The 18,703-nt window shown below is 44.1% G+C and overlaps 1 protein-coding gene across 4 annotated transcripts in view; it reads right to left on the reverse strand.

The window, feature by feature from the left end:
* Nucleotides 1-18,703, reverse strand: part of LOC127592395 (glutamate receptor ionotropic, kainate 2-like) — a 76,757-nt gene that overhangs the window by 29,958 nt on the left and 28,096 nt on the right. For 3 of the 4 annotated variants that reach the window (XM_052053111.1, XM_052053109.1, XM_052053112.1), the window contains exons 2-6: nt 14,423-14,590; nt 13,925-14,188; nt 9,036-9,217; nt 7,183-7,236; nt 4,683-4,856 (exon numbers count right to left, since the gene is read on the reverse strand). In XM_052053111.1, the coding sequence (XP_051909071.1) occupies nt 4,683-4,856; nt 7,183-7,236; nt 9,036-9,217; nt 13,925-14,188; nt 14,423-14,590 (842 nt within the window). The remainder of the gene's footprint in view (nt 1-4,682; nt 4,857-7,182; nt 7,237-9,035; nt 9,218-13,924; nt 14,189-14,422; nt 14,591-18,703) is intronic. The other variant, XM_052053110.1, reaches the window with a different exon arrangement.

Below are 18,703 nucleotides of genomic sequence, written 5' to 3' on the forward strand. Positions count from 1 at the left end.
TGTGGATGCTGCACGCAAGCATACCCAGTGCTGTGTAAAACTTAATTTAGGCTGCAAAGCTTTGAACAAATAAAATAAATCCCCCCCCCACCCCTGCCTCTCACCCACCAATGCCGAATATACTATCCAGTAAATCCTATTTGCGCATTGATTCATTTCAGGCAAAAATGCTGAATCTGTCATCTGACCAGGAGGATGGACCAGAAAGGGCTAACCACCCACAGATGACCATTATTCGCTTGAAATGTTGTCTGAATGGAGCCATGGGGGGGGGGAAAGTCTGGGCGGTTAGTGTAGCGCCACTGTCGGATTCAAGCGGCGCCGTGACAAAATGGAATCAGACGTTATCGCAAAAAAATCAAAACAAAACAAAAAAACAAAACAAAACGAGGACAGCACTCAATCGGGAGCAGAGCTCCGCCGTTTCCTCGGCCATCAGCATGACAAGAACGTGGCAACAAATGTCATTTCGTATGAACGCATAAAAAAAAACAAATTTGCTCTGCACTCTGGTACGACATCAAATGTTAAAAAGAAGAGCAAATTCACATCCTTCTCCACATTTGCTCTACTCTATAAAACCTTACCGCCACATATCATTAAAAACTCATGACCAATAATCCATCTAACTACTACACTGAGTCAAGAGTCTGGTCATAAAGTCAATTGCATTCACAGTTGTCACTCCCATTATGCAAAAATGCATGCATGCTCCATATTCCAGCGAGGGGCCTATTTTGATAAATTATATTGCAAGGGGTGATCACGTACGGGGATGCAAATGATGCCGGTGCCAAATCACTATCGCAAATAATAATAAAAATAAAATCATCTCCTTGCTAATTGCACATAAATCTGCATGCATCTCAAGCGTGAAAGAAACGAGTGTCCAATCGAAAGCGGGAGGCAAAACGAACGCGTGTTGCAGACTTGGCGCAATGGGCATGGATCATTTCCTGAGGATCCCTTGGAAGCGGGAAGCAATTTGTTTCCTATGGAAGCACGCGCAAGCCTTGAAGAACAACCGAGGGAGGCGGATGCATGACTTTATGGAATCGTGTAGACGAAAATCCCCTCGGCTGTAAACTGCGTGAGCTTCTCGTTTTACGTTGCAAGCCATAATTGAAACAACCATATTTAGCATGTCTAGTCGCTATTCGACGCAGTTCTCGCCGTGCCTACTGTACACAGACTTGTATTAGTACCCACACCTGTAAATAGGGTGACTGTTTGACTCATGTAACCACAATGTTTGGGATGTTCAATTTTATTTTATTTTTTTACTTCAGTATCGGGGCGGCCCGGTAGTCCAGTGGTTAGCACGTCGGCTTCACAGTGCAGAGGTACCGGGTTCGATTCCAGCTCTGGCCTCCCTGTGTGGAGTTGCATGTTCTCCCCGGGCCTGCGTGGGTTTTCTCCGGGTGCTCCGGTTTCCTCCCACATTCCAAAAATATGCATGGCAGGCTGATTGAACACTCTAAATTGTCCCTAGGTGTGAGTGTGAGCGTGGATGGTTGTTCGTTTCTGTGTGCCCTGCGATTGGCTGGCAACCGATTCAGGGTGTCCCCCGCCTACTGCCCGAAGACGGCTGGGATAGCCCGAAGACCCTAGTGAGGATTAAGCGGTTAAGAAAATGGATGGATGGATGGATGGATGGATGGATGGATGGATGGATGGATGGATGGATGGATGGATGGATGGATGGACTTCAGTATCGGTGGCTGGGTATCAGCAGCCTACACGATACCTTAAAATAAGGCCGCTAATGACCAGATACCGTTACGGTATTGGTACTCGAGCATCCCTAATTAGAACCTAGCCACCAACCACCGCAGATCACGAATACATTGCTCAAATAATCCCACTCAAAAATGAGCGTGATTATTTTCGTAAAGGCGGTGCCTCTTTAAATACGCCCTTCCCGAACACAGGCTCACATTTCCGTTTTCCACACTAATTTAAGCAAGCGTGTTCGTCTTCCACACGATCCATTTCCTAGCGTTCTAGTTTAACAGCGTCCCATGGGGAAAAAAGCCCCATCATGTCATATTTATTATTCAAATAACCGATCTCAATTAATGAGCCACTCATTATAACGAGCTATTACACCAGAATTTTCTATTGTGCGGATGACACCGGAGAACACCGAGCCCGATGGGTAATTATAGCTCAATGAAACAGACATAAGTGCAATGATGCCGATGAAGAAAATGGTCGGGCTTTAATCCTTGGCGAGGTACACATCTGGGAATCCCCCCCAGCACCCCCCCTCCCCAACTCTCCTTCAATTAAATCCAAGTACGTTCTGAGCTCAGTGAAGGGGGATTTAGAAGGATCCAAAACACCAAACAGAATACGAATCTTATTAGCTAAAGGCAACAATTATAGGCAGGCGAGAAAATAATGATCAGAATAGTCCATCCATACATCCATCTGCATCTTGTGCGTCTTTAATGGTGTTTAATTCACATTTGATTGGATTCTCCCTCAGGATACGCTTAAAAAAACAACAACAACAACAACAAAAAACAAATAAAGCAGACTAATCAGTATCTTCGGTCCAAACAGAGTTTCGACGCAGCAAGTGCAGCTTTGTTTATGGCTGCAGGGGCACTGAAGGACTTCTTATTATGCGCCCTTCCCTGAAACAACAACACTCGGCCTCACCCGAGGCGCAGAGTGTCACTGAGATTATACACCTCTCTACATTAATGCCAGCAAGTTGTGGTAAAGGGTGGGGGGGGGGGGCACGACAAAATATACCACGCGTTTAATGCTCACAGCGCAGCCATTAACAACCATCCCCCAGTCAATCAAACCTCGAAAAATCACAAGGTGACCCGGACAGCAGTTGCCTTGGCAACCATTGCTATACAACTACAGTATTACCTGCCTCCCGAAGCCCGGCGAGGTTTCCACCCCCCCACCAGGCAAAGAATAAGAACAAGGCAAGAGGGAAAGGGAATAAAAGGCTAGGGGGAGTGAGGGATGGAGGGGGGGGGAGCAGGAGGGATAAAGGGTGAAAGGTTAGGCTACGACTGCTGCAGCTTCCCCCCCTGGCTTTTAATTGAATGACGCCGAGAGCGCCGCAGGATGCATGTCATAAATAATAATACAAATCTTCTTAAGCACAAATGAGAAACTCCAAAATTAAAAACATGATTATCACGTGTTGCCCCCGCCGCCGCTTCCCAACCTCAGCCAGCCTCTGCATTTATTATAACCATTAAAAGTAGCTCTTTATATTCAGTCTCTTATCTTTGTAGTCACTCATTATAAAGGGTGGGAACACTCTAAAGAATAAAATACATGAGCGCCAGGTTTATAAATAGTCCACACTAATGAAATAGTCTACCCTGAGCCTCTGGACTTCTGATTATTTAAAAGAGCCCCCACTGAGCCCACTGTCTTCAGAGATATGCCGATACGTGGCACGGAACTTGACACGATTCAAGCAAATGGTAATTTATCAGTTCAACATCCTTCGTTTACAGCATCGCCGTTTATTTCATGGCAATTTATGAAATATTCATGGGAGTATTCCCTTATATGGGCACGCATCCTGCTGCTTGTCTTTACCTATGGGATCAGGAACAGGAACGTACGTCGATTAAGAATGTAAAAAGCGTGAATGTGAGTTGATGAAGGAATTAATAAAACCACGTATACACACAAAAGCTTTATATTATTTAATTATTCAGTGGTTAAACATAAGATAGGGCGACGTGCAACGCTTCTTCTTCCACTTGAATGGTGCTTAAAAATGCCGAAAGGCTACTTCAAAATTACCTTCGCAATTAAAGCAGGTTATGTGAAAGGATAAGATTGGTTCAGCTTCCGTCGCTCTTTGAGGGCAGAAAATGTGAAATCAGAGCTTTGACCTTTTGTTCCTCTCGGTTCCATCTTCAATGTAATAACCAGTATCTGTGATACCGGATCTTAAAAATGCCACGGTGAAGGCCAGACCTGCTGAAAGATGCGTGCGCTTTGAAGGGCCGGCGGAGAAAATCGATTGTTTCCAACAACAAAAAGACTAAAAGAGCGACCTTGATTGTTCCCAACGAACTCCGAAATCCTCTTTTTCACTTTCAAACCACCTTATCCCACGCACTCTTGGAGAGTTTCCCAAAAAAACAAGGCCGTAATTTACATCCAATAGCCTACTCAACGCTAAAGCCCCATATCCTTTCCCGGCCAACTCTCTTCTCGGTCTCGGCACGAACATTGACAGATTGTCATATTTTGGCCACGCTCCCGGAGGAGAGATGAGAGAAGCAGGAGGGCAGATAAATGCCTATTACCATTCACACCAGCTCATTACTGCGCATTTAAAACCCATGAGCACCAGTACAAAGCTCCCTGCGGAGAACCGTCCATGCTATTATCAGGCGGCATAAACATCATAAAAGCTCGCGTCGTAACATCGAACTTGATGGAATATGTGGTAAAAAATATTTGGAGGCCACAGAGGTTATTCGGGTAGAACACAATCTGCTCTATGCTTGCTTGAATCGGTGAATCGTGATGGTCACCCCCCCACCCCCTGCTTTTATTTTTTTATTTTTAATCTCTTTTTGAAGCGGTAGAGAAAACTGGGAGGCAAAATTACAAATTGTACCACCTCGGGGAGGCGTTCAGCTTCAGCCGCTGCAAAAAAAATACAAGAAAGTTTTTGGGCCTACCGTCATGAATCCATCCAGGAGGCCCGAGTCGGGTTTGGGCGGAGCTTGTAGCCGCTCCATGGACCACTTTTCGATAATGGATGACACCTGTGAGTTTTCTGTGTTGAGGATGCGAAAACCGGTCATGTTGACTCCGCTGAAACGGTACGGCTCCATGTCCAGGGCAAAAAGGTCCTGCAAGCAAGCGCAAAACTTTCATGATGAGTTGCTGCAAATCTGAGCACGTCTGCAATAATGGCAAAAATAAAGAACCTGAAACTAGAGTTGAAGGTTTTTCCGTTATATTACCTCTCGCCGAGGCGGTAGTTGTTTATTTATTATTTATCCCTCCCCCTCCCATCCTCCCCGCAGTCATTCAAGGTTACAGGTAGGCGTTTGGTGCCTTGCCATTTATCACACACGCATAGAAGGACGATCCAATTGTCCTGCATTCTGGCACTCCGAGCCGTCACAGCACTGTTGACGGAGCGGCCCCGGAAATGGAGCGCCAGTGTCACAGTTAGCCGCCTGAACCATGAAAGCGGCATGGTAACAGCGCTTTGGCTGCCTCCCAACATACAGCGGCATTGGCCTTCAATCTGACAGTGGCTGATGAGAAAGTCGCCCGACAAGCAGCATGCGGTCCAAGTCTACGTACTATACGAGTCACTTACAATATGTTGACAACAGTATAGGGACTCTTGACTTTTACGCCGCAATGTAAATCCAGATGTGTATTTATGAAGTCCACCCCTGACGAATTGTTTCACATTATCATCCAGGCATGCACTAATGCAGTGGTTGACAAAAAAAAAAAAAAAAAACAATATGCAGTCATCATCTCGGTATCTCACAAAACAAACAGTTAAATAATTATATTGTCGACTGCAGTGGAGACTCGGCTCAGTACATTTACACGACATACACATGAGTAGAGCTACTGAAATATTTTGACAGCTCCTGTTCATCAGATGTTTCTCCTTGTCCTTCCTAGTTTCACATGGAGAGTAATGAAGCCCCCCCCCCACAAATTTGCCTAAGCCTGTGCAGCACTTACTGATCGTGTGCCAGTTTGTGTGGCTGTGGGGATTTTCTGGCCAGGTCACATCAGAAACAAGGATGTGGTGGAAGCAAGTCTTGTTGTCTCCATGTGCAAAGTACGGCTGGATTGGAATAATCTCATACACTCCCGTGTATGAACCACATCTGTTGTCAACAGCTTCTTTGTCTTCGGGGATAAAGCCACCAGTGGAGATTGAGGCATGGGCAGAAAGCCAAGATTGCCGTGATTCGATTTGTGCAAGATGGGTTTGGTTTTCAAAGGCAATTCCAGTTAGTTGATCAAACGGGGGGCATGACCAAAAAGTGCTGTTGTGCGTGCGTGTTGAAAGATTGTAGTCAGCTATAGAATACACTCTAAAGTACTGCAAGTAGATGCCAGAGTTCAAAGCAAACATGGTGAAGCAGCATTTCGCTGTTGTGCTGCACGCAAACGGAATAAGCTGCCAACGGAAGGGATGATTTGACCTCTGTTTTGAAATGTTTTTATTTTCATTATGGAAAGTACATTCTGTTACCTTGTGTATGAAATGTGTGATATAAATAAAGCTGTCTTGTTTTTGCCTTACCGCAAGAAAAACAAATCCCTTCCGGTCTCTTGCGATGGAACCCGTTTATTTTCATTTAAAGACTAGAAAGGATTAAAGTGACTTGAAAATGTTCCTAAAACGGAAACCGATGAGACCGTGAATACATTCTTATCATAGATTTGCCCAAAATGTCTTGGAAAAACCAAGACTTAGGTATGAGGGGGAATGAATGCTAATGCTATAATCACCAATAAGCTCCTCATGAAGATGGCCGTACGCTGTCACATGTCATTTGCAGGTCAGTCTTGCTCAACCTTTGTCTTTTAGCGCTCAGGTAACAGAGTGTCACATGTTTATTAGGGCCATAATGGTCCTAATAGCCGACAGGACCATCTTGTCAGGGCTATTAGCCCAGCTCCAAGACCTCTTCTCCTCACTCGGGTTCAGCCGAGATGTGCCTTGTTTCATCCGCGGCTCTCTTTGTTGGCCGCTTGATCAAACGGCAACGCTGTCAGAAGCACACTCAAATATTTCCAAACTGCTTTTGTTTCTGCCTCTGGAGATTGCGGATGGCGAATTTGGGTGCAAAAGGTTGGCCGAGGTAGAGGGATTGAGAAAAATCGATTGAAGTCGAACGCGCTGAAAATTCAAAAGGGTGTATTTATAGTTAGCTGCCTGCGTTGGGGAAAGTTCAACCTTGTCAATCACAACAAAGTCAGCTGATGGTTTAAATAATGGCGAGTTGTTTTTGAACGGGCGCTCGGATGAGTTATTCTCGGCGACCAAAGACACAGCAGGTAAACAAATGGAAATTGGACAAGCAATTCTACTAATGGAGCAGTACGAAAATAACAACAACATCATGTCACCACAGCTACAGTATATCTATTTACAATTTATTTTTATTTTTTAAAGGGGGGTCGTTGACTCACCAGAGTGGTAAAAATGTAGTGATAGTACTCTGTCATCATCCCCATGGCAAGAGCCTAAAGGTCAAACAGATCATTCAAAAATGAACACGTTACGACAACAACATCCCACATTTCATTTCATCCGCAATGATGCGCCGCCTCGAAAAACAACGATGACGCATCTCCCGACTTATAAAACGCAACTGAGAGGTGGAATTAGACTTAACAATACCCTCGCGTCCCGGTTACTTTTTGTTACGAACATATGACATTCAGAGTGACGGACGGAATGGAAAAAAAAAAAATGAGAGAACGTAAATGATCTTGAATATTATAATTTTGTTTACTTCAGCCGCGGCACTTTTCTCATTGCCAATTTTTCAACCTGACATTTTCCGTGAGCTCAAACATGCCTGACTTTTTGTGTAATTTCATCCATCAAATTTTTCGGAGAAACTCTCAGAAATAAGGGGGTGGTCCACATTGCGTTTCAGTTCCTTGATGGAAAAAAATCTGACGTATCCAATTATTGGGACTGCTACATTTTCAATATCCCCCAAAAAAAGGTGCAGCGGATGCTTCGTTACAGACTTTAATGTAATGTCATATTGGTGGACCTGCCACGACTCCTTTCACGTTATTAACGTCATTCCTTTCTGTATTTCATGAGCTGTTAAACAATCAACAAAGTCTGCTAATGCGTGATTAACTGGCTACAGCCTCTGTCAACTTGTCCACCGAAATCCCCTGACAATCGTCGTTTACCGGAGAATATTATAATACGCAACTGTTGGGGGAGCCCCGGAGCAAAAAGAGCTCCTAAGTGCTGCTTTAATTTTTCAATAAATAATCATTCTTGTTGTTTCCCGCCGAGACGCAGCTGTAAAGGCAATTCAGCCGACAATATGCTGCCGGTACGACGTCCGTTCATTTAGAAGCCCCGCAGTTCTCATAAAGAATATGGCCCTATTCAACTAAATTTAGCATGCATGTGAGTGAGATTAGATATTCTAATTAAAACCCTCCATTGTGCAATGAAGACGGGTGGGTTCGTCGCCTAAGATCTCATATTTTATAAAGCGATTACGAATGCACAAGCCCGAGACACGATCCGGGATCATTTGCATCCGTTTTTTTTAAAAGAGTCTGAAGTGAAACTTTCAGGCAGATTTAGGAGCCGTTTGCATGACAATGACTTCATTAAAAATGTGAAACTTTTGCCTTTGAGTTCCCCTGGTGATCCACAACTCGATATGTTGCGCACAAAAAATATATATATATTAGTGCTGTCAAACGATTTAAATATTTAATCACACTGAAATGTATAAATGTCATAGTTAACTCATAATTAATTGCAATTAATCACACATTTTTATCTATTCTAAATTTCCTTTGATTTCCTTTTTTTCCCCCATTTTAATGCTCTCATCAACATGGAATCGTGGATCCGTTTTTTTTTTGTGCAAAATGCAAATATTTACTGAGACAACAATATTGATTTTCAATTTTACATGAACATATTTCACGTGGAGCAGTTATTCAAATTTGGAGCACGTTTTATTCTTTTAGAGCAACGTAACATCCGCTGTGACGTGGATGCTGCATTAATCTCGCTTAATCCCGTTAAAACTGATTTCAATTAATGCCGATAACACGTTATACTGACAGCACTACTTTACATATAAAAAAAACATTTACACTTTTATTGCCAGCTATGGAAATACATTTCTCCAAAAGAAAACAGATGATGACAACTGCCCCCTTTCATTTGTAGACATTATATAAAAGGGCACATTTAATTCAATTCAGAAATCAGCTGGATAAAATGGCCGCTTCTTCCCTATGGCTGGTGAATCTTAATGCGGCACTCATACCTGTTTTAATATCCAGGCTGCCATCTCGTGTCCGCAATCGAAGATGACGTGGAATTCTTTTGCTTTCTTCATCTCTTTGAGAAGCGGCTTGGCGTCCTTGGTCTCCGTGGGCAGCTGTCGGATCTTCAAACGAATGTTGTATCGTGACGGCGCCTTGATCAGCTCCTGCAGTCGAATGAGTCCTGCAGACAAAAGGAGACGCAAACGCTGCCGGAGCGTTTAAAAGAACGGCATTGCGCGCGCATTGTTTGATGTGCCGCCATTTTGAAGTGTTGGTGAAGATGCCATAAAACCGAGAGGTTCTTCCAGGCTCATCTCCTTATGATTCCCTAATCCACCTCCCCCCCCACAACCCCCCTCATTGATCCTCCTACTCATACTTGGAGAGCAAATATACCAATATGGACCTATCGAGGCGAGTTTCACACAGAGTCGGAATGTTGCGCTACAGTAGGAACAAAGCCAGACAATCGTACGTCTACGTCGGGGGGTTCTGTTTGTCGAGCTTGCACCTTATGTCATCCTCACCTTTTTCCAGTCTGGACCACACGCTTGGGTCGAAAGCTCTCCCTGTGATGAGATCACAATGAGTCGCCCCCCCCCCAGCCTCGGTGTGAAAAACTCCAGAGTTCAGTGATGAAAGCGGCCGGATTGATGGCAGAGATGATTACTTGTCATGGTTATAAAAATGGATGGAGGGCCGAGGGTATTTTGAGAACTGAGAGAAGAGAGAGATAGGATTTTTTTTTTCCTTCTTTTTTTTTTTATGGAACCACTTTAAGATAGCTGAGCCTATTTCTTATGTTGAAATGAACTACTGTGTGAGCACTATAATGGGGTCCCCGGGAGCAAGACTGGATCTCTGGATGGGGTGTCAAATAGGAACACGGATGTCTTGTTGTGTGAAAAATAAAACCATTGTGAGGAAGGATGGCCAAACTCCCATAAGCTCTCCTTGGGGGATTTCTAATAGATGGCCACATGTTACAGAAAGTCTCCTTATTGCAGAAAAGAGAAGGACATTTTATTTTCTTGACTTCTACATTACTGGCAGAGAGTCCTCTTGTTGACAGTCAAGTGCCTCGGAAATGGTGGGAGGTCGACCTAAGATTCAATTATTATGTATGACGTTGCGCAAGATTTCAGGATGAATTTTGCTAAGCTTCACTTCAGAAGTTTACAATCCCCTCTAGAAGCAGTGGAACGGCAAGGCTAATTCTTTCGGGATTTTTTTTTTCTTTTGTTTGAAGCTGGACTTCTCAACTTTTGTCTCAAATTCAGCTTTTGATGTGAAACCCAAACGTGAAACCAAAAAGGAATGGAAATTGCCGTAAAGACACCAATCTCCACACGGAAAGGCAAGGAAATGACAACGCCCAAACCTGTGAATATTGAGGCAGTCACATTAAGCCAGGCATGTCCAAAGTCCGGCCCGCGGGCCGACTTTCATCCGGCCCTCGGCCCCTGTCATAAAATCAGTGCCGTCTGGCCCGCAGGTTGGGCGCAATGGAACACGTGTTGCATTGACTGAGGTCTCGTAGACTGGTGAGTGATGTTTCATAGAGTACTGCTTCCCTCTAGTGGCTAAATGAGTAATAGCATTCACTAAATGAGTAATAGCATTTAGACACTAGAGGGCATCACTCACGAGTTAATAAGACATCACTCCGTGTTTATATTGACTGATATGGCATATTTCAAATGATCCTTGCAGTTGTGGATATGTGTATTGCTTGTTCATTTCCCTGTTGTTCGAGTCAAAGGTTTTGTGACTATTGAAAAGTCATGGTGATCCATTTTATGTTTCAAATCAATCAATTTGCACTCAGGAGACTTCTGTTTAAGAAAAAGTCAAGTGAATAAGCAGTTGCATGTGATATACCCGTTTCAAATGAACCAAAAGAAATTCTTAAGATTGTTGAAATTCAAATAAAAATGGAAATGTGAAACAGACTGGCTTACTAAAATTTGTTGAACAATATTGTTGTTCAATGTAAAGAATGTCAGCCAAGGTCGGCCCCCCGACATTTTACCACATAAAATCTGGCCCCCTTGGCAAAAAGTTTGGACACCCCTGCATTAAGCGCTCGTGAAACGTGTCGCTCGGAAATCAAAATATAATTGACCGCATTTTTCTATGCGAGAAACCGATTTGAAATAAGAAACCATTTGTAAGTCGAGCGGCATTAGGAAACAGATTGCGTGCAGCTTCGGATGTCCCACTGGACGTCTCGTGGGATACATCTCAAAAAGGAGCATCAACACCCGAGATGCAGACCAATTGTCTTCTATCGGAAGGTTGAGAAGCTAGACAGACACACGTCTGCTGAAGTGTTCATACTGTCATTTTGGGAGGTGTTAATCTTACAAAAAAAAAAAAAAGGCTGTCAAGGGAAGGGGAACGTTTGCGAAACACTGTCAGTGTAGATATTTGTGGGTTCTAGCTAATGCCTTCAGACATTCCCCCCCTGGATCTTCTAACGGCTGTGTGTGAATATTTTATCCCCTCCGATAGTCTTTCCCGCCAGCCGTCAGATAGGCTCCAAATCAGTAGCTAAGGGCCCTGGAGCATGAAGCTGTGTGATTTGTGAGCCTGGGGCCAGGTGAAGGTGGTGCTGGTGGTGGTGGTGTCAGCAACGGGTGGGAGGGGTTTCGAAGGCAACACAGCTGTCACACTTTTCAGGCCGTCAGGTGTGTTCTACGCAGGCACTCTCCTGCCTAAATCCCCCTTTGGAGCCAGTCTCGGAGTGGGGTGGGGGATTGTGGGAGTGAAATGTCGCCTTTCAACATCACACCGTGGCGATTTGCCGGACAACACGCTGAGCTGCCAGGCAGGCCACGCGGGGAGGAGGTCAAGGGGACTTCATAGATGAATGTGGCCATTGGGAGGGGCGATAATCTAAGGTTAACGCGCAACGGGCTAGCATGCTGCGATGTGACGTACAATCGCCGGGAGTTATCCGGTGTAATCCCATAATAAGCACTGTGGCAAATATGTAGCCTGATACGAAGGGAAATGGAATGGCACTCATACCGACCAAAGTTGACCAAAATGTTGTTTGTATTTTTATTGTTATATATATTTTTTCCTTGATAAATTAGCAGGGGGTGTGGCCTTGCTCATGGAAGATGACGCGAGCTGACGGAACGGGAGCATTTTTTTTCCCCATGTGGTGTCGGCGAATGCTCCCATCAAGTCAGAAAAAAAATAAATATATAGACATAGATATGTATATGAATTTTTTTTTTTGCAAACAGTGAATGACCACAGCGTGCAACGAAATAAAAGACTTTCAATAATTTTTCACCTTAAACAATCTTTTGTTAAAATATCTCAAGTTTGACGAGGATTCGATAAATTTGAACTCTACAAAAGGGCAAAAATCTAACTGGCAGATTTTGTTTTAGGTTTAGCATATGGCCCCAAAATACTTTAAAAAATTGTTTTTATAAGTCCGAGGCTGTTGCATAAGCCTCCTAATTTTCACAGATCTCGGTGAAAGCTATAACCGAGAATGTGTTGTTAAAGATTTTGAGATGGGGGTTGGAGGGTACTGAGTCATTTCTTGAAAATTGCACAGAAAATCTGTCAAATATATATTTTAATGACAGGCCTGTGTGCAAAGTTTAATGAGTTTTTTTCCCCCCCACTTTTGTGTTTTACCCTCATGAAGGCCAAAACACTCTTCTGACGTACAGGAGATCTCGTTAACCCACTTGGAGGAAGCTCACTTCCTGTGCATTTTAAGGGATGGCAACAAAGTGATTTTACGTTTTGGGCTCTCCACCTGCCTCCCGATTTTCGGTTTCTTCCTGTTTCAATGTGAGGGGAATCGAGAAGCAGAGCAGGCTGGGAGGAAACGTTCCATTCTAAAGCAGCCACAAGAAGAAAATGGGCTCTCGCGAGGTACCCCGTCATTTTGGAAATGAATTTTTTTTTTTTTTTAGGCGGTGGGGGCAATCGCGACGACAAACATTGCTCAAAACAAGACGCCGTCACCCTGGTGGAGGTATCTAGAGCAGCCTTCATTCGAAAACAGACCAGCGCTGAGGCGGAATGACATCGTATTGCATCAAATATCATGTATGCTAATACTGTACCAATCCAACCTCGTCGGTGGCAACTAACTAAATGAAATGTAACGCACTCCCGAGCACCAGAAATGTTGATTCCCCCCCCCCCCCCCCCCCCACCATTGTGTCACTCGTCAATATTTCAAAGCTCCTCATAACGCGCGCTATTTTCCTTGCATTAAGCTGCCATCTCCCCCCAAAAGCTCGTAAATTGTGTACCATTTGAATGTCGTTACCTTCGGCGGGGCAATTACCTTTTCGCTCGTAAAGATATCAAAGCCGCTAAAATACAACTGGTCTCTTAAAAGGCACATTATGAGGCCCTTCACAAAGCGTACGGAGAGACAAAATGGCTCATAGCCCCCCCCCCCCCCCTCCCTCCCTTAGAGATCAAGTGTCTGTGTGTTATTAATGGCGGCTGTCAGAGCACACACGGCACAGTGCGGCATTGCATTAATCTGAAGAGACGCTGGGTCATTCTGGGTAATGTGGTCCTCCCCCTCTGTTCTTTTTTTATTTTTATTTTTTAAAGCCTCGTACTGCTGACGTCTTTGTAGGAAGACTGGCAAGAGCAGCACCTGGAGGACCCGAGCGAGAACAGTAAGCTATTGATTTTGGAATTAGCTTGACAGGTTGCAAAGCACTCGCCCAACTCTTTTGAGTGTCTCTTTTGTAGTTTCCATCTGGTGCCTCTTGCCACTAAAGGCAAAAAAAAAAAAAAGATTAGCGCTTTTCACCATCGTCAACAACAACCTCCTGCGACTTTGCGGAAATGGCTTATGGGCTTAAGAAGGAAATAGAGCGGCAGCTGTTACCTGTACCTGTGCTGTCGTCGTAGACCACGGTGACGGTTCTCCACTTGAAGAAGTGCACCAGGTCCAGAATGGCTCGGCTGAGGGACGAGAAGTCCGGGTACAGGCTGACGTAATAGGAATCCCTGTTGTCGGACACCTGATGCTTCCACTTCGTTTGGACGTGGGGCACTCCCAGAGCATTGCAGATGGACTGGACCGCGTTGGCCGACGAGCTGTGCGACGGTCCAAATATGGCGGCCACTCCCAGGGACAGCTGGTCACATGCTGGGTGAGGATGCGGCAAGAGGCATAAAAGTGGCAATTTCGACGCTAGGATATTCTAATGAGATCCAATAAAAAGACTGGAGCTGCCAGAGAGTCCACCTGCCTACCAAGGTTATTTTAGTTTGCAAAAACTAACCAAATAAGCAACATTGATTTTTTTTTTTTTAATGACATAAAGACTAACTCGAGTGTTAAAAAATTCCCAAACTTCTTTAACCGTTGCTGGCGGCTCACCTTTGCGGGAGGCCTCGAAGCTGTCAAAGATGTTTATTCTCTGGATGTCGTAGGTCAGCGTGGTGTTGGGGAGCAACGTGCGGTTCCTGTTGATTGTGTTCAAGGCAAATTTGAAGGCGAGTTCCTCCGCTCCCGAGGGGCCGCTTTCGATGGATTCAAATATTCCCCCTGCAGGCAGGAAAACACGAAAAAAAAAAAACAGACTTGAACAATTTCAGTCCACTCCAGCTCTTTTAATCCTAATCTAGATCAAAAATTTCTTGTTCAATTTACAATGTCGCCAATATGTTCCCTGGATCCAGATTACATTTGACATCTTTTTGGCAGTGCACAAACAAATATTCTGATGTTTCCATCACTTGGGACCGCTACATCCACTACAACAGCTTTATATATAGATTCATAACATTAAAAAAAACATACAATGCATAGCAAATGCTGGATGTATTGTCATGTAGGTGTGCCTTTAAGAGGCGGGGCTTGGTGGTCCAGTATGCGCTCACTGTTTATTTGGTTGACCTTTCTACCGACATTCAATAATCGCCGCATTTAAGGCGTTATTGAATTTTAACGCGTGTATGAGAGTAAAGAATGACTTCAAACATTGAAACAAAATGACTCAAGTTTTTTTTTTTTCTGTTGTTTTTGATGAAGACGCCATGACCCCGGAGCAGAGGAACTCAATTTCCATTATGTCCTAACGCGAACAAATTGGGATGGATACCGCAAATGGCGCGTGAAGGTGCCGAGTGGTACATTGACAAGCAACATAAGCGCATTTGGTTACCAGCACTCTTCGGTATAATTAATGACGTGCGGATGAAAGGTTGAGTTCAGTGGTGGGCGACCTTCCTTAACCGCCTCACTCATGCTTGACAGGAAAGGCTGACTTTCCCATTTCCCTCTATTGATTTCAATCAATCATCAGACCAGAAGTTAGGTGGGGTATGGGGAGGGGGGGGACAAAAAAAACAAGAGCAGCGAAGAGGTAAGCTTAGCCTGTGTTTTGAATATACAGTAAACATCTTTCTCAAATGTCACACCACACGCTCGTGTTCATTTTTTTCTTGATGTCTGCACGGAGACGATCTTAATGAGCAGGAATCGACAATAAACTGCAACCAACACACACTGTTTGAGACTAAATTATTACCGCTGAGGTATAGTTAATTTTAAAACAGCTCCCCTTGGAAATGTGGGGCTTTTCGAGTGGGGAGCTGAACAAAAGCCATTAAAGCTACAAACAATCCCCTCAGTATCGTTTGCAACATTAAATAAAGGAAAAGAAACGCTTGCATTGATTTTCTTCAACGATTTTCTTTTTCTTTTTATAACAAGCAGAAAATATCAATGAAATAGGAGTGTATGAAATGATTTGTTCATTGTTAATTAAGATAACTAGGATCCCCTGCCATCTTCCGGTTAATATTAATTGTGTACCACAAAAAAAGAAAAATGAGTCAGGACCCAATAAAAATACGAATACTCTGAAGAGGTGCAGCTGTTTTGAGAAACTATTTATATAATTGATAACGAAAACTCCAATTCACGGTGCCAAGAGGATTTAATACTGTATTATGTAACGTTTTTATGTAGAAATGAGGTAGGACTTGGCTTTGGGGGCAATATTTTCTTATCCAATCGTTTTCAATTTTAGATTTGTTTGACATAATCAATAATTATAACAATAATAATAATAAGGTAAAAAAGTCAATTTCCCCAATGTTTTTTCTTTTTTTTTAAAGAATTCAAGCATTCAAACCCACGTATGTCTTTATGTATTTAAAAATGCGGCCCGGTAGTCCCGTGGTTAGCACGTCGGCTTCACAGTGCAGAGGTACCGGGTTCGATTCCAGCTCCGGCCTCTCTGTGTGGAGTTTGCATGTTCTCCCCGGGCCTGCGTGGGTTTTCTCCGGGTGCTCCGGTTTCCTCCCACATTCCAAAAATATGCATGGCAGGCTGATTGAACACTCTAAATTGTCCCTAGGTGTGAGTGTGAGCGTGGGTGGTTGTTCGTCTATGTGTGCCCTGTGATTGGCTGGCAACCGATTCAGGGTGTCCCCCGCCTACGGCTGGGATGGGCTGCAGCACCCCCCGCGACCCTAGTGAGGATCAAGCAGTATGGAAGATGAATGAATGAATAAAGGACAGAAAATGTCTGGCACCTTGTTCGAGAGCAAAAACGACAATGACGAGATCGAGAGGTCCTGAAAACAACATTTGAGCAAGAGCGGCAACAAGGTCAATAATCCGACAAGAGACTGCCAAAGCAGACTTTGTCCACTTGGATGACCAAATGGGCAGCAGGTGTGCAGGTTGGAAGGAAAGCCCTCCACAAGAACCCGATCGTGGCCCTTATTTGCACGAGACGTAACGCAAGTAACGAGGTTTGCGTTGGGCGTACAGTGAGCCATTTCCATAGATTCTCACTTTCCCCTCGAGGCCTACTAGAGAGCTGAACGCGGTTCAACTAAGTGGAAATAGATGAAAGGTGGTGGCGTATGAATTTGAACTCATCAAGTCACTTAAGTACAGGCTGTTTGGTTATGCTGTCATTGAGTAAGCTACTGAAATAGAAATAAATCTATTTATCTATCACATCTCACTTTCATTTAAAGGGGGGAAAAAAATAGTAGAAAAAGGCCCGAAAGTTGCAATGCACCATGATTGGAATCACATCAGCCGCAGCTAATAGACAATGATTACGCTCTGGCCTCACGGCCTCTTGCGAGCAGGCAGAGGCTCACTCGGTGTATTCAAGCAGACTTCAAATGAGCAGCGGGGGTGACACTCTTACCTTCTTTGCCACATTCTGCATGGCCCGGACATGAAAGTGGGATTGAAAAGGGACGGAAAACCAACAGCAAATCTTTTTTTCTATGGGTTAAGTTGGGCAAATTTCAAACTTTAAAAATCCAACCGAACAGTGTGTCACTTATTCTGTTCAAGCGTGGTGGGGAGTTGGAGTCTATTTCAAGTGACTTCAGGCAGAGGGTGGAATACACTCTGTCGGGACCGCTCGCCAGTTGAAGCGCTTTTATTTTGAAAATATGTATTCGTTCGGCCATAGTTGTAACCGAGGAAGTCCTTCACACTTCAGAGAGAATTCCTCAGGTAATTTTTCTCGGTTAAGTCACTCATTTGTGTGGATACACGCTGCTAGGCAGAATTTGCGAAGCACAACTAATTTGTTCTTGAAAACGATGCTGCACTGTCAACTGAACAGGAGAGAAAGGACAGGGAGACTGGGCAGCAACGCAGTCGTACAAACATACTCGCCGAATGACTCCACAACTATCGGGCTTCCTCATTAGGTACGTCAATTTTGTTCGCAAGATTGAACCACTAACTATTGAAGAAAAAGACACTCCTGAGCGTGCAACAGCCTAATGCTAAATCATTTTAAGATTACACCAGCATGGGGAAAACTCATTTAGGCGTGTCCTGGGAGTCGAAAATTAAATTACTCGGCGAAATTATCAGATAATAACTCGCTAATTCAATTCGGAAACGACTCCTACATGTTGGGTGGCACCTTTCAAAGAAACAGATGCAAAATTGTTTTCACGTGCTTAATTTATGCAGCGGAGCTGGTGTGGTATATTTTTTTTCTTTCTTTCTTTCTCGCAAGAGCACTTTCATAATTGAAGCAAAATAGCCTCTGTCCTGTCCTGTCCTTTCACAACATGTTGTTTTGGTCCAAATGACTGCAGGTGCAGGTGTGTGAATCATAGCGGCGTTTGGTGTGTGTGCGTTTGTGTGTGTGTGTGTGTGAGTTGAGCGATAGAGCCGCCATCAGAGTTACGGGTGTGAATAATGGCGCAAATGAAAGCTCGGCGTGAGTTAATGTGAGATAATCACCTTTTGGGAGAAAACAGGTCTGCCGATTTGAGTGTTTCACTATGTTTGTGTATGAGCTCTCCTATTCTCTTGAGCAAGCTTGTGTGTGTGTGCGTCTATCTGTGCGTGTGTGTGTGTGTGTGAGCGCCAAAGAGTGAGAGGCGAGTGGAAATGAAAGTGCCGCGTGGGAGGGTGGTTTTCTATGTGTGCTTTACTCCCTTTAATATACACACGGCAAACTGAGTGCGTTGATATGTTGCAGAGAAAATTGGTTTATTATCTTTTTTGGGTGGTGGGGGGCTGGGGGGGGGGGTAATAGTAAACACACAATCGTAACTCTGAAGTCACGTTCATTCCTTTTGAATTGGAAGTAGAATTTGATGCACGGACAGCGAAGGGGAAGGTTGGCCGGTTACGCGATGCACGAAAGTACAATTAGCT

This window comes from Hippocampus zosterae, chromosome 19 (genome assembly GCF_025434085.1).
Source record: "Hippocampus zosterae strain Florida chromosome 19, ASM2543408v3, whole genome shotgun sequence".
NCBI lineage: Eukaryota > Metazoa > Chordata > Actinopteri > Syngnathiformes > Syngnathidae > Hippocampus > Hippocampus zosterae.